This window comes from Rissa tridactyla, chromosome 11, assembly GCF_028500815.1.
Source record: "Rissa tridactyla isolate bRisTri1 chromosome 11, bRisTri1.patW.cur.20221130, whole genome shotgun sequence".
Lineage (NCBI taxonomy): Eukaryota > Metazoa > Chordata > Aves > Charadriiformes > Laridae > Rissa > Rissa tridactyla.
Genome location: NC_071476.1, coordinates 7,579,362 through 7,593,918, shown reverse-complemented (window position 1 = coordinate 7,593,918; position 14,557 = coordinate 7,579,362). Strand labels below are relative to the sequence as shown.

General features: G+C 52.3%; 1 protein-coding gene across 2 annotated transcripts in view; it reads left to right on the top strand.

Moving 5' to 3' along the window:
- The window catches only part of JADE2 (jade family PHD finger 2), an 86,844-nt gene that overhangs the window by 44,609 nt on the left and 27,678 nt on the right, over positions 1–14,557 (top strand). For both annotated transcript variants that reach the window (XM_054217881.1, XM_054217880.1), the window contains exon 6: positions 11,041–11,252. In XM_054217881.1, the coding sequence (XP_054073856.1) occupies positions 11,041–11,252 (212 nt within the window). The remainder of the gene's footprint in view (positions 1–11,040; positions 11,253–14,557) is intronic.

Below are 14,557 nucleotides of genomic sequence, written 5' to 3'. Positions count from 1 at the left end.
CTGGCCATGTCTGAAAGCTTTTCTCCAACATTTCTCCATCCGTAGCCAACTGGGCAGATGGAGTCAGAGGAAAGAAAATTTCCTAGTCAAAATGTGCTGTTCTCAGAAGTGCTGGTCCTGGGTTGTCTCTCCTTTCCCAGGTGTCTCTAAATACCACAGCACAATGTTGCCCACATCACTGCTGTTATATCACTGCACATTCTTAAAATCCATTAGTGCATTTCGGTTGAGTGCAAGTACCTGGACTTGGAATTTGACCGCTGGCACTGGTGTTTAGCATGGTCTGCTGGGCAGATTTGTTGGCACAGACCCGTGGGTGTGTAGTCCTGCCCTACTACAGGGGGATTTTCCTACAGAGGGGGAAGGGATTTTCCAGTCCTTGTTAGATAAGGGTTGCTGTGGTGCGGCCGCTGCTGCGCAGGTAAGAATAACAACACGATAAACCATTCACCTTGTGAGGTCAGCGAAAGCTGAAGCGTGCCTACAGGAAGCATTACTCCCCATGGCAAAGGTCTTTCAAGGGTGAGACAAAGCATGTGAGCAAGTGCTTGAGCAGACGGGATCGTGCGCTGCTGGACAGGAAGGTCATGCTGAGTCTCACAGCCTGCTGGCGAAGCCCTGCGGCGACACGCAGTAAGGTTGCAGTAAGATTTGGTTTTGTAGGCTTGTGTGGAGCATGAACGGGCTCAGAACTTGTCCACCACGTTGCCTGATCGTGGTTGCAGAAGATATCCGTTCTTGGTTGCAGAACACATCCGTTCTTCCGCTGGACTAATGATTTACAAGCAAATTTTGTTAACCATCATCTCCGGGACCTTGAGAAAGTTGTAGAGACTGTTTTTAGAGTTTGGCCAATTATCTGTTACACGTGTCTTGTATATTGGCTTTCCCATAATCTTGGTGTTATGAAGCCGGTAGTATCACTAGCAAATCACAGTCAGTTTTGCCCTCATTAACTGGTTCTGTATCAGCAGCTCTGTCATTAGCACAGCCAGGTTTTGAGACACTGCCAGCTACAGCTAAGTCCTTGGGCAGAGCAGAGGGTGCTCCTGGGCAAAGCCAAGTGGCTTGGTCCCACTTGGGTGCCTTGCAGAGGACCTGCACTTCCTAACGCTACACAGCTGCCATTCTGCATCGAGAAACCAGCTTGTACCACCCTGGACGTCCTTCTGACTCCACTGTGCTTTCACCCTGTCTCCTGCGGCATTTCCCTCGCCGTCTCCACAGCTGGGTGGCCATCAGAGGTGTCTCTGGGCTCCGGAGAAGGCTTGTCTGTATTTCCACTTTCCTGTAGTACGTATTTCCTAAGTCTCTAGAAAGGCAGCGGGCAGAGATTTGGCTTCTCCAGCTCAGTTGGGTTAAATTTGGCTCACTTTATTGTTTCGTCAGAGTATTAGGTTACAAATGCAATGTCCTAAATGGCTTTCAGATGTGGAGCTCCCACGCTGATGGATAACTGGAAGGGGTGAGATGAGACGGGTGCCGTCGCGGCGCGGGTTTGGGAGGGGAGGTGGAGCATCGTCACAGCCGTGTGCCCCTGGTAGCCGCGCTCCTCGCGGGCGCGTTGGCTGGGCTGGCATTGCGGCATCCCGGTGTCAGGACACAGGCGGTGCTTCGCCGCTGACGCTCTGTGCGATTTTGAGCAAGCTGCATTTTCCTTCCTCCAGCTCCTCGTCATGTAGCAGCTTTTCAAAGGATGGCCCTTAGGAGGGGTTTGCACAGCGCCGGGCTGGATGGGACCACGGTCTCTGACGAAGCCCCTGAGCCTTCCTGCAATAACCAGCTATCGATGGTAATAACAAACCCAGGGGATTTCAGCAGAGCGCCTCACTGCCCATCAGCTGATTCTCCAGCCCATTTCTGTTGCTGAAAAAGCGCTGTAGTTACTGGCTGAGCCTTAAATATGCTGGGGAGAGAGGAGCTTTGAAAACCGGCGTTTGGTGTGTGAAATCCGCTGCGGATATGGCTTCAGCCCGAAGGATTCTGGTATCTCACCCCATCCCCCAGCCCTCCCGACTTCTCTAGCAGAGCGAGGACTAGTGCGTTTTTTCCAGTGACTTGAAAGGGAAAGCATGTGGCATTGATTAATAACCCATCCCCGGCGCTGCGGGGAGCCGGGGCTCTGGCAGGTAGGGAGCGGGACGGGTGATGGTGCTCTGGGGCCATGGTCGCATCACCCCATGATGGCCATCGTGGGGCTGGACCACGGATGCTGCAGGGCTGGACCACGGATGCTGCGGGGCTGGACCACGGATGCTGTGGGGCTGGACCACGGATTCTGCAGGGCATCAGGGCTGCGTGGGCAGCCAGCTTCTTTGGGAATGCGTTTTCCTGCCTGTGGAAGTGATGGGGTTTGGGTGCACATAGACAAAAGCTGTTACTATCACCGCTCACCTCCTGGGCTATGCCGGAGCAGAGGCTCGGCTCCCTCTGCTTCCCGGGTGGGAGAAGCCGTGCAGCGGGGATGGGAGTTGGGTGCCCTTCAGCACCCAACGCGGAAGATTGCCGCCTGCCCAGGTCGCTCTGAAGGCAGTCCATAAATAGCGCTTTCTCCCGGAAGCCCTCGACATTAATGACATACTGAGATTTCCAGACCAGCTCCGCTAATCTCTGAGATCATTAACATGACTTAACTGGAGAATTGCAGCCTCTCCTCCTATTCAGAGAAGTCAGGAGTTATCTCCCAGCGTCAAGAGATATGCAGAAGTTTAAATTCCTCCTGGGTGTTTAGCTGAGCTGTTGCCACTGGGCAGTCCAGGGGCACAATGTGTCATTGCCAAAATATTTAACGACAAAGAAGGAGCCTGATCTCTGAGTGGCTCCAGAGGAGCGGTGGGGAGGAGAGCTGGAAAACACCTATGAGATCATCCATCTCGCTTTGCCGTTAGCGCGGTGCTGATCCACGTAGCACATAGCACATGCCTTTTCCAGTCCTTTTTAGGTCACCCCAAGGGATGGAATTTTATCACCGAGATCAGATAAACCTCCAGATAGCTCCAGCTCTCTGCACTCTGCTGGCTCCTCTCCCAATTAGGTGGAATTGCTCCGAAAAGCAAAAGTTTTACACATAAAAGAGCTTTAAATAGTTTTAAACCCCCCAGTAAGATGCCTCAGTAGCTGTTACTGTACTTGGTAGAAAGGAACTTCTGTGCGCTAGAGATGAAATCAATATTTAAGCATGCCTAAATGTTTTATTTGTTGCTGCTGCAATATGAGATAGTAAAAAAAAAGTGGGTCTGAAGGAGTCTGAATGAAACCCTGAACCAGATTTATGCGGACGCCACTCCAGGCAGCACAGGCCTTTCCTTTTAGAGGAGAGTCTTCGTTTTAATATTAACATTTTATGCTGCATTTTGTGATCTCCACTAAATCCAGAGCTATTGTAAGAGCGGGGCTAGAGAGACTTCAAAGACCCGGGCTGAAAGATGCCTTTGCGGTGATCGGCACTTCATAAACACACGGAAAATCCACAAGAAATTGCTAAAAAACATTGCCGGAATCAATTTTGCTGAAGGCAGAGTCGAAGTTTCTAAGTATTCCCTTGACTTAATCCATATGGTGTATGCTGCTCACATATGCCCACCACAACTTCTATCTTGGGAGCTGGAGGTGTTCCTGGTATTTTATGGCAGGAACATGCAAAGGTCACATGTATTGCTTTTGAAGCTGCGGGGGGAATTCATCACCGCGTGCCTGAGATACGGCTGTGCGCTAATGAGCCGATGCCTCCCTCGGCGGAGGGGAGGTTGGTCAAGTAGATGTGGAATCAGCCGAGGTCGGTGGAGTAACCCTCAGGAAAGATGCGCTCAACGGAGCAGGGGCTGCCCTGAAGTGTGTACGCCTCAGGGAGCAGCTGCTTGCCACCCAGCAGTGCCAGGAGCCCTTGCCCGAGGCTACCACCACCCCACCGCCTCCTTTGGGGATTCGGGGAACCCCTTTCTTCCCCCAGGGCAACACGTTGGCACTCACCGGGCAGAGCCAGTCCCCACGCAACTCCCACCCACCCACGGGTGCCCATCACCATGGCCAGGCTCCATCCGCTGCACAGAGCCACTCCCAATATCTGCCATTTGAAGCTTTTCCATTATTTTAATGGCTTTGGGCACAATTCCCCACCATGCTGTGATGGCAGAGGCCACCCCATTCCCCGGACCGCTGCCCCCCAATGCGGGTGATCCTGGGGGTGCCGTCCCCCCGACAGGGATGCTCCCCAGTCCCGGGATGTGCAGAGGTCTGTCCTTCTTGTACTGGGATCCATTCCCTTCAACCACCAGCCCGGCTTCCCCCCTTCAAGTGTCTTCCCCCCAGCTCACAGCCATAAGGGGCCGCTCGGGCGATGCAGCCCCATCATCGCTTGAGAGAACTTAGTCCATTAATAATTCAAGGTTTGTTTGTTTGGATTTTTTCTTGTTTGGTTTGGTTTGGTTTGGTTTTGAAGAAATCCTGCCAGTTTGGAGCTGTTTTCTAACATGTCTGTGCTGCAGCCCACAACAAACAGCCGCGCGGAGCTTGAAATCATCGTTCGCCGCCGAGATCGTAAACTCGTCGCACAAGGCATCGTTTCGGTGGCGGCAGAGCAGTCGGGTGCCCGGGTAGATGAACCAGCAAATACTCCATGACTTGGTTGGATATTACAGGCAAGAGATGTGTTTAATTGAGGTGCCGACGTGCAGCGTAGAAGTACCCTGGGAACAGATTTAGGGCTGGAAGCTGTTCTCAATGACAGCGACGTTGATCTGGATGAACGCCGTGGGTACCGACGGGAGGAGAAGCTGCCCAGAGGCAGGTGCCATGCTCGCTGCCGAGCTGTTGCGCCTAATGTAGGTGTCAATACCCCGATTTAATAAGCTGAGCGTATTTAACTCCTTATATAAACAGATATTGCAGGGAGGATGTGTTAATGCGTGGATTAGCAGGGTTGGAAATCAGCGGGAGAAGCTTTAGACGTTTTGCCTCCACGTTTTTCAGCACGATCGGGTTTTATGTCAAAGTCGTTGTTTTGCTATTTCCATAAATTCCTCGGGGTGATTGCGGTAGTTTCCAGCAATATTGGGAGTTTTGCTGCTGGATGGAGCGAGGAGGCTTTCATCAGAAGTGCTCCGGGACAGCTCTGTCAGTGCCGAGCCGCGCTGGAGAGAGACAGCAGCTTATAAAGTGGCTTCTAAACCATTTTGTCATCATCTTAAATTTGAGCAATAATTGATGTCGGTGGGTGGCAGAAGGGGTGATAATTGGTTCCTGTAAATCTTTTTAAGTGCATTAAGCAGGCTGTGTTCGTAACAAAATATCCAGAAGTTTCACTGCGGATGCTCAGCTCGCGTGTCGCTGTTTGTTTTCTTGGTCACGCTTTACGTTCAGGGCGTCTTTATAAATACCGTTGATAAAAGATGAAGGTACGATTGTACGTCTCCCAGGCAGCGCGTGCCTGCAGGTGATGGGGTGGAGGTGGCTGGGGGAGGCCCAGGTGGTCTGGGCTGGTGGCCGGGTGGTTGTCCATCATCCCCTGACCTTTGCCAAGGGGGTTTGGGACAGGACTCAGGATGCCCAGGGGAGCACCCGGCCCGGGACAGGGGTGGCTGGTGTCCCCATGGGTGTCTTGAGTGTGTGGGTGCTCAGCTCCCGGCTTTACGCAGAGGCAAATTGTGCTTCTCCCAAAGTGTCCTGCACGGCGGTGCCTAAACTCACTTTTAGCATCTCGCTGGTGCTTTTTATCTTCGCCCTGCTTTTATTCTCCCAGGCTCTGAGGCAGGAAGGATCCTTAGCACAGCTTTGTCGAGGCAGGAGCCGAAGCAGGCGGGTTTGGAGCGACTGGCCCAGGGCGAGCTGGAGGGACGGGGAGCTGGAAGGAGGTCCCAGGAGCCCGTGGTCCCTGTGCCGTGTGTGGACAGCCCTGTCCTATCAGGGAGCTGGTGTCCTATCACTCTCAGTTTTTCAAAGACACTAAGAGACAAGCCTACATCATCTCACTTTCCTTTTTTTTTTAGTAAGAAAAACAGTAATTTTGCTTGTTTATATATATTTTTACTGAAAAATAGACTCCGAGATTTGTAGCTTGTGAATCAGCTAATGGCCCAGCCTGCAGTCCTGATGGCTGTTTGTTCGTGAGCTGGTTTATCTCCAGGTATCCTCCGCAGGGTAAAAGGATTTATTGTTTCAGTAAATTGATTTTAGTGGAGCGCAGTTTAGTCAGAAATTGGTCTCCGTTTTGTGAAAGGTGCCTCTCCACCTCTTTTTTTTCTCCCCGCGCAGCGAGTCGGCTCACACCACGGCAAGGAATAGCTGAGAATTCATTTAGCAGAAGAATATTGCTCCTTCATGCCACATAAATTACGATATTACAGAAACAATTATAACGGAGAGCGGCATTGTGCAAAGGAATGTGCCTGGTGGTTTTCCCAGACCCAGTGCTGTGGCTTCCGAGGCAGCCCAGCTCCTTTGGGTTAAAATATTTAAATCCTGTGTTTCAGCTGCGGTATGGGTAGTTGCTCCAAAGTTTGGGGGAGCTGAGGTGCGTGGGGTTGTGGCAGGCACCTCGGGAGTCCCCCCGGGGGTAACAGGGATGTGGGGTGGCTGTGGAGCTGCGGGGATCATGGCAGACCCTGACGGCAGAGGTACAGGGAAGAGTTTTCTGCTGGGAGCAAAGTTCAAAAGAAAGGCCGGGTTCCTACACGTTCTCCCTTCCTGAATCAGATCTGGAGACCTCCTGCAGCGCGTCATCGTCTGGCACCTCTTCTCCTCCTCCATTTCCAAAGCAGAGTGCCCCTTCTCCTCCAGGGGATGCTTCCTTTGGCTGGTTACCTGCTGCCCACCAGCACCCTGCTCTGGGATGGGAGAGGATAGTACTTCTCCGGCTGGGATCGGGTGGGAGGCAGTGCTCCATGGGGTTTGAGTTGCACGTTATGGGAATGATTATAGCAGGAGCCCCTTTTTGCTAGCCAGGATAGGAGCAAGGGGAGTTCACTGCAGTGTGAAACCCTATAACCTGGCCCAAAGGGACCAGGGCTGGAGATTGTAATGGATATACCTTTAAATTATTGTAACCCATGAGTTGGGTTGCATGTTAAAGGAATTACTGTAGCAGGAACCAATGGAGGACAAACCTTACAAGAAGCAGCGCAAATGCAGCAGTGACCTGACCTGAGCTGGGGTTGGTGCCCAGTAACTCCACACAACGCACCACCTCTCCTGTCCCGAGCGACCACCATAACAGATGGAGCCCAAAGTCATGGACTAAATTAACTCAGTGGACATTTGTGGACATTTACGACCACTTTACAGACATTCCACAGGGGTGGTCCATAGCCTAAGGGAATGATACCTGTGTATTATATCAAAGGATGGGAAGTGGGGGGGGGTGGTTAATGGATAGTGTGCGACCTGAGCATGGTGGAAGTGGTATGGTTACGGGGTGGAGAATTGTCGTGGTTTCAGCTGGGATAGAGTTGACTTTCTTGCTAGCAGCTGGTGTGGGGCTGTGTTTTGGATTTGGGATGAGTATGGCGTTGATGGCACACTGATGGTTTTGGTTGTTGCTGAGCAGTCAAGGCCTTTTCTGCTCCTCACACCACCCCACCAGCGAGCAGGCTGGGGGGCACACAAGAAGTTGGGAGGTGACACAGTGGCGACAGCTGACCCCAACTGACCAAGGGGATGGATAGAGTCTACAGTCCCGGTGATGGTCTCAAGTGTGAATTACTCACTGGGTGTCACTGGATTTCTTCATTGTAGCCAAGATCAGTATCTGGGCCTTTGCTCTTCCTTCCCTGGGGACAATAATGGTGTCACTTGTGCATGTACACCAGGAGTGTTTTGGTGGCATATTTTTGGTTTTGCTATTGAGCTGGCCATGGTCAATACAGATAGCTTTTTCGCAGCCAAAAAGATGACAATTTTATGAATGAAGTTTAATAGCACAAACTTTCTATGATGCAGAAGGAGATAAATGGAGCACAAATGGAAAAAGCACTTCACCCCCAGGCCCCATTGTTTAGCGTTTCATAAGCGATTAATCGCTTCATCCCCATCAAGTGCAATTGTCAATTCAATAAGCTCCGAGGTATTCTGAATGGCGCTTGGCAAACAAATTCCTAATGTAATTACATCTAAATGGAGTGTGAGAGCGCGCGTGTGTGTGTGTGCGCGGGAGGGAGGGAGAGATCTATATTTTTCGATGTAGCGGTGTAACAAGCACGTGGCACGTAGGATGATAAGGAAACCCCATGAAAGGGCTGCTCTTGCTCCGGCGTGAGAATTTGGGGATCGGAGGGGACTTTCTCCCCGGGGTTCAGCTGGTGATGTCGGGGCTTCGCTGCGGGTGGGAAGTGCAGGAGGTGGGATGGGAGCCGGTTCTTTCCACTCAAGGTGAAAGGGGAACGGTGGCAATGCCAGCGCGATCCCGACACTGCGGGCAGGTCAGGGTCATGATTCCTGTGGAAACCCCCCTCCCTTTCCTTCCTGGTGCTGCCTGCAGCTGCCGGCTCTGCCTGCACGCTCCCCTCCGCATGGGGTGGCTCTAGAAAGTGCGTGGGAAAAGCACTGGGAACACTTAAATGATCATTTTCATAAAATCATAGAATCCTAGAATGGATTGGGTTGGAAGGGACCTTAAAGGCCATCCAGTGCCACCCCCTGCCCTGGGCAGGGACACCTCCCACCGGTCTGGTGGTTGCTCCAAGCCCCGTCCAACGCGGCCTTGAACTCCTCCAGGGATGGGGCAGCCACAGCTTCTCTGGGCAGCCTGGGCCAGGGGCTCACCACCCTCACAGCAAACAATTTCTTCCTGAGATCTCATCGAAATCTCCCCTCTTTCAGTTTAAAACCGTTCCCCCTCATCCCATGGCTCCCCTCCCTGATCCAGAGTCCCTCCTCAGCTTTCCTGAAGCCCCTTTGGGGACTGGAAGGGGCTCCAAGGTCTCCCCGGAGCCTTCTCTTCTCCGGGCTGAACCCCCCCAGCTCTCTCAGCCTGTCCTCACAGCAGAGGGGCTCCAGCCCCCACAGCATCTCCGTGGCTTCTTGGCTTTTGCTTTCCAGAAGAGTAGAGAGAGCAGAGCCTGAAAGTGTTGGGAGACAGGGAGTAACTCCAGGCTGACACTCGGGTGCCCAGGATCACGGTCACGGATGCAGACTTGAAACACTGACCAAGAGCAGAATATTCTTGTGGGCTTGTTTGATGCTCGCATGAAGTCATGGTTTGCGGCTCTCCGTGGAGCAAGCGCAACTTGGGTGGTGTGTTTGTAAAGGGACACCATTAAAGCAAAAATATGGCTCTGACTTTGCCTGTAACCCATTCCCTGCCATGTTGCATCCGACCGGCACAATGCCAAGAGCAAGCCGTGGGCTCCGTCCCGGCTCCGGGGCTCGCTGTGCCAGCGTGGGATGCTTCACATCGCTCAGCCCCGGCCAGCCTGTGCCAGCCTGGGGCTCTGCAGGGATCCTGCGCCCGTTGCTGGGGCTGCTCCACGATAAAAACAGGTATTGTCAGGTTCCTCGGCATGTTGCGGCACAGCAGCCCGAGCGCTTGAAAGGGCTGCGATAGGGAACAGTGTTGTCTGTCTTAGATGGTATCTCAGACTCGACACAGACATGTAAAATGCCAGGCTGGATGTTTGCAGAGACTTGTCAAGCCAAGGGAAACCATGCCAATGCGAAACATCGGGGAAGAGCTTAAAAAGGCAGACAATGGTATGTTTGCTTGCCGAGCTCGCCTACGGGTTGCTTTCCCCCTTGACAGAGTTTTTCAGCCGGTCCGTGGCGGTCAGGGGGAAGGTGCAGCCTCTGCTGCCATCATCCAGCTGTAGGGGCTGGGAATGCTGCCCGGGACCCCCATGTCCCGTCCCTCCCCAGTTCCGGGGGCCTGGGACAGGGATGTCACACTGTGGCTTGAGAGATGCCCAGGGTGGCAAATTTAGCACTGAATATTTAAAGAATAACTGCTTCATATTAGTACTTCTTCAAGCCTTTTTTTCCCCTTCTCTGCTCATAAATGAGATATTTTTTTTCTCTCGTTGCCTTGCAACAAGGAAGGTGGACAGCAGCACGGGGCAGGCTCTTCTGCTCTCTGGTGCTTTCAGGAGCATCCTGGCCATCATCACGGATAATACACACAAGTGAAATGCAAAGGTTAAGTGTTTCATATTGCGTCCTGCTGGTATCTCTGTCCCCATCTCTGTGCCTTCCCCAGTGATGAAATAGAGCCCATGGGGAGACGGGGTGCGGTGGGGGCTTCACTCTGCCTCTCACCCCTCACGGACAGCTTCGGTCCGGCTGCTGACAGATCGTTTTCCTTCTTTTTTTCCTTACCTGGGGTGACCTCACGTTGCGTTTGTGACACCGGGATCTTCGTGTGTGGTTAAGAGGCAGCTTTGGCAGCAGCATCCCCCTTGTTGCGGTGGCTGAGTATCCCACTGCTGGGGGTTGCTGCTCTGAAAAAGCCTTTTTCTGGTTATTGGACTCATATTCCTGGTTGTCAATCTGGAGAAACCTCTGTTAAATCACGTCTGCCACTTCTTTCCACTAAAGATCCTGGTACAGGAGGGAATAAAGCACGACACAGCAGTGTCTGACCTTCTGATTCCACTAAACCCAACCGGGGGAAAAAAAAAACTTTATTTGTCCTCAATTTCAGCATTTGGCTTCACTTTTACAGTTCCGTTTAATTGCCTTTAAAAGGGTCAATTTTCAGTCTTAACAATTAAAGCATTGACTTTGTGTTGCCAAAGCTTGTCTGAGCCCTCGCTGCAGAAAGCGTCTTTGCAAAACTTGTCTCCTTGAACATTTAAACTGTCAGACCTAATTATCCGCATTGCTTCAGCTGAATGGGTTGCTTTCCTCTCAGCCAGCAGCAATATTTTGTTACTGTCTATGAAACATAAACTGCATCCCGAGTTGGAAGCAGCCGTTTTCTCAATCGCCGCTCGTACCGTCACCGTCGATTTGCCTCTCGAGTTGCCATGTAAAATGCTCAGCCCTTTGCAAAACTTTGCCTGAAGGTGGATGGGCTCCCACGCCAGAGCCTCATCAGTGTCGTCTTCTGCCTTGCAGAAAAGCCCGAGCTGGATGAGATCACCCTGGAGCGAGTCCTGGAGGAGCTGGAGACCATGTGCTACGAGAACATGAACATCGCCATCGAAACGGAGGAGGGCTTGGGCATCGAGTACGATGAGGACGTGGTGTGCGACGTCTGCCGCTCGCCGGAGGGGGAGGACGGCAACGAGATGGTCTTCTGTGACAAGTGCAACGTCTGCGTGCACCAGGTGAGCCCTGGGGGAGAGCGGCAGGTTTGGGCTGGCTGCGTGTCGCGCTGCGGTACCCTCCTCTGGGTTCCTTCCATCCCCACCGCCCCCATCCCCTGAGCTGCTGTAGACCCCCGGTAAGCTTTCCTGGTGGATTCCCAGCACATCTCCAGCGGAGCGAGGATAGCAAATGGGGTCTTGGATAGCTGGAGACAGCAAAGTTCCTTTTCTTACTTTCTTAGCCCCAGCCCTTCATCAGTGCCCACAGAAATACACAACCAGAGGTTGAAAACTGCTTCCCGTGAGCTTGCTTTGCCCCCTCCTCCTTATTCTCCAGTCTTGCTGATATTTTATTTTATGCCTCCTCTTCCATTAATGTGCTTATTCTTCTTTCTTTACCCCATTTTTCTTTATTAAACTGCAACCATGGGACCTTTAGCACCCAGGGGTGACCAGCTGGTGTGTGGCGCTGGCTGATGGGCTGGGAGGGACGCGGGTCTGTGGCCCTGCACTTGCCGGAGGGGTGGGCAAGGACCTCCAGTGTCCTCCACAGCCTTATACTGGGGGCAGCAGGACCTTCGAGCTCCACTGGCCCTGCCTCACATCGCAGGGTGTCTGTCCCAGCTTCCCTGCTGTACGCCTGGAGGATTTCATTTTATTTTGCTGCCTGGAGGAAAATAATTTTATTTTTAGAAGTGAATGCAAATGCTTCAAGCCCTTGCTGGGGGGTGGGGGGTGCCTGTGGGCTCCTGCGCTTGGGAAAACCTTGACAAGGAGAAGGCAGGGGTGTGAGGGTCTCCCCAGGTCCCGTGGGGATCCGGGGAGGTTTTGCTCATTGTGTTTCGAGGGGAAGCGCCGTGTGGTGCTGGGACGGTGGCGGCGGCTCCTGGGCTTCACCCCCTGTGTGAAGAGTTTGGGTTTTTGTTTGGTGGTTTTTTTTTTTTTTTTTCCTCCGAAGAGAGCCATTTGCTCATCTTTTGGGCAGCTTTTCCATCAGCGCTTCCTGGAGGTGGGAGAGCATTGGCGATATCTATAGTTGCGGGAGGTGGGTGTTTTGAATGGTTTCCATCAGTGAATCAGATTCAGGGTTGGGGTTGGGGTTTTTTTCGCGTGTGCTGGGTTTTGTTTGGTTTTTTTTTTCCCAACAAGCCCAAGTGGCGCTGTCAGGCCGTGAGCTGACACGTGCCGGTGGGCAGGGGCTCGGGGGGAGGCAGGCAGCGTTGGGGGCTGCTGTGGGGACGTACGTACCCCGTCCATGGACCATGGCGTCCCATGGGCTCCGCTTTCAGCAGCGTCCCCGGTGCTGGCAGCAGAGCGGTGCTGCAGAAGGGTATGTGGCAGGCTGGATTTCAAGGCTTTTGAAAGAAAAAGCAGATTTTTCCGTTGTTCTCAGGGAGCAGAGTCCAGCCCTAAGCCCAATGCCAGCCCGTAAGCTGCCTGTGATTTAATCTCTGCCCTGATTTACGCCCTAAGCCACAAAGTCCAGAGCCACAGCACAGGGTGTTACGTGGCATCATGTTTCTTATCTACCCTGCTCCATGCCTTTACCAGCCCCACATCCGAAACTTGTTGGGGATGATGCTTTCCTGCGGGCATCTGGGTGCCGATGCCACGGACTTCGTGTGGAAAGGAGCTGGGGTGCCGCGGGACACGGCCAGAGCGATGCCTCATCCTCCTGCATCCCAGGGTTGTGCTGAGACACACGTTGGTGGCTGATGGTGCTGGAAGGGTTCATTGTAATCATCTCTTCTGCGTAACACCAAGCCATGAGGCTTGCTATTAACCAATTCCGATGAAGCGTAGCTTTTGGAAAACACATGCAATCTTCGTTCTAAAATTTTCAGCGAGGAGGAATCTTCTCGTGGTATTAACGTTGCACTTCTCTTTAGCACGGGGATGATCCATCTCCAGCTTCCAGCCACTGCCCCGTGGTACTGTCATTACCGCATCCCTGGCGTGGGCACACGGCCGAGCCCTCCCACTGTTCCATGGACCACACCAGGCTTTTCTGTGGCTCAGCATCCTCCCCGCATTTTTTTTGGCAGCCCCTTCTCGGTGATGTTGCACCCGTGACAGGCGCAGCGATAAAAATAGCTGCTCTGCTCCTACTCAGCATTGCTTTGGCTCCGTGTTCCTGGAGCACCTTCTGGCTGGTGCTGGACTGGGAAAGCGTGTGTAGCTGATAACCCCCCTTGTTTCCAGAGCTGCCCCTTGTCTGGGACAGAAGCCCTATAGTATTTGCTCCTCGGAGCAGAATTGCACCTTCAGCTGCTCTAAAACCTCTAGGAATAAATAACTCGGAGCCAAGACTCTGCTAGAGATGCACACCTGGTCATAATTCCTGTTCTCCCCTGGATTTTGAGATCAGTCTGCCAGTTTATTCTCCTGGTAGTACGTACCAGGCTGTTTTTTGTCTGGTACTAAATCAGATGTTTTATAAAACTCTGTTACAGAAATGATTTATCTGTCAGATTTGGAGGCGCGTGAAACACGCAGTTAAGCCTCTCTGAACCGTGTAGACTCGCAGCAATGATATTACCTCCCTTAGTTCCTTATTATCCCAATAATCTGTTCATGAAGTGCCTTTTTCCCCTTGGAAATCACTATCGGAGTCAATTTGTGCTTTGGGGCAACCTAAAGCCGTGTTATCGAGTCTGTTCTTGGCCAGGAAAGACTGAGGAAATGCTTTTCCCACGCTGGCGCATCTCCTCCTGCCCCCTCTGCCCCATCCCCACCTGCAGCACTGTCACTCGCCGTGATGGTGACCTGCAGCAGCAGGGTGAAAAGCTCCACTTTTTGGGGGGTAAACTTCAAAAAGTGGAGTTAACAAATGCCTGGCCTCAGTTTACAGCCCTGGGGGTCCTTATCGGCACTGCCCACCCGCCTTCTGGAGGGACGTCGGAGCAGCCAGATCTAGAATTAATTACATCGCCTCGCTTAAAATAGTGACACAGCCTCGCGTCAGTGCCCAAGGCGGTTGTCTGCCACTCTCTGAAAAGCCTTTAAGTGTGAGTTATCGGGACCTGACGATTAAAAACTGTCTAGTTTTAGTAGGAGCTGTTTAATACAGTCATAAGTTACAGCCAAAGTGGAAAGTATTTTATCATCATCATTATGTGATACGGCTTATCATTTGGCTCTTCCCCAAGTACAGAAGAGAAATATTTATGAAACACTTTGGCTTCTCTGCATCCTGTGCAGTTGCAGCAGGTTGGGGAGCTCCGTGGGTGACCCGAGTCCTTTATTTCTCACTCTCTTGGCTCTAGACTTGTCCTTAGGATCACAGAATCATAGGGATCGTAGAATCATAGTTTGGGTTGGAAGGG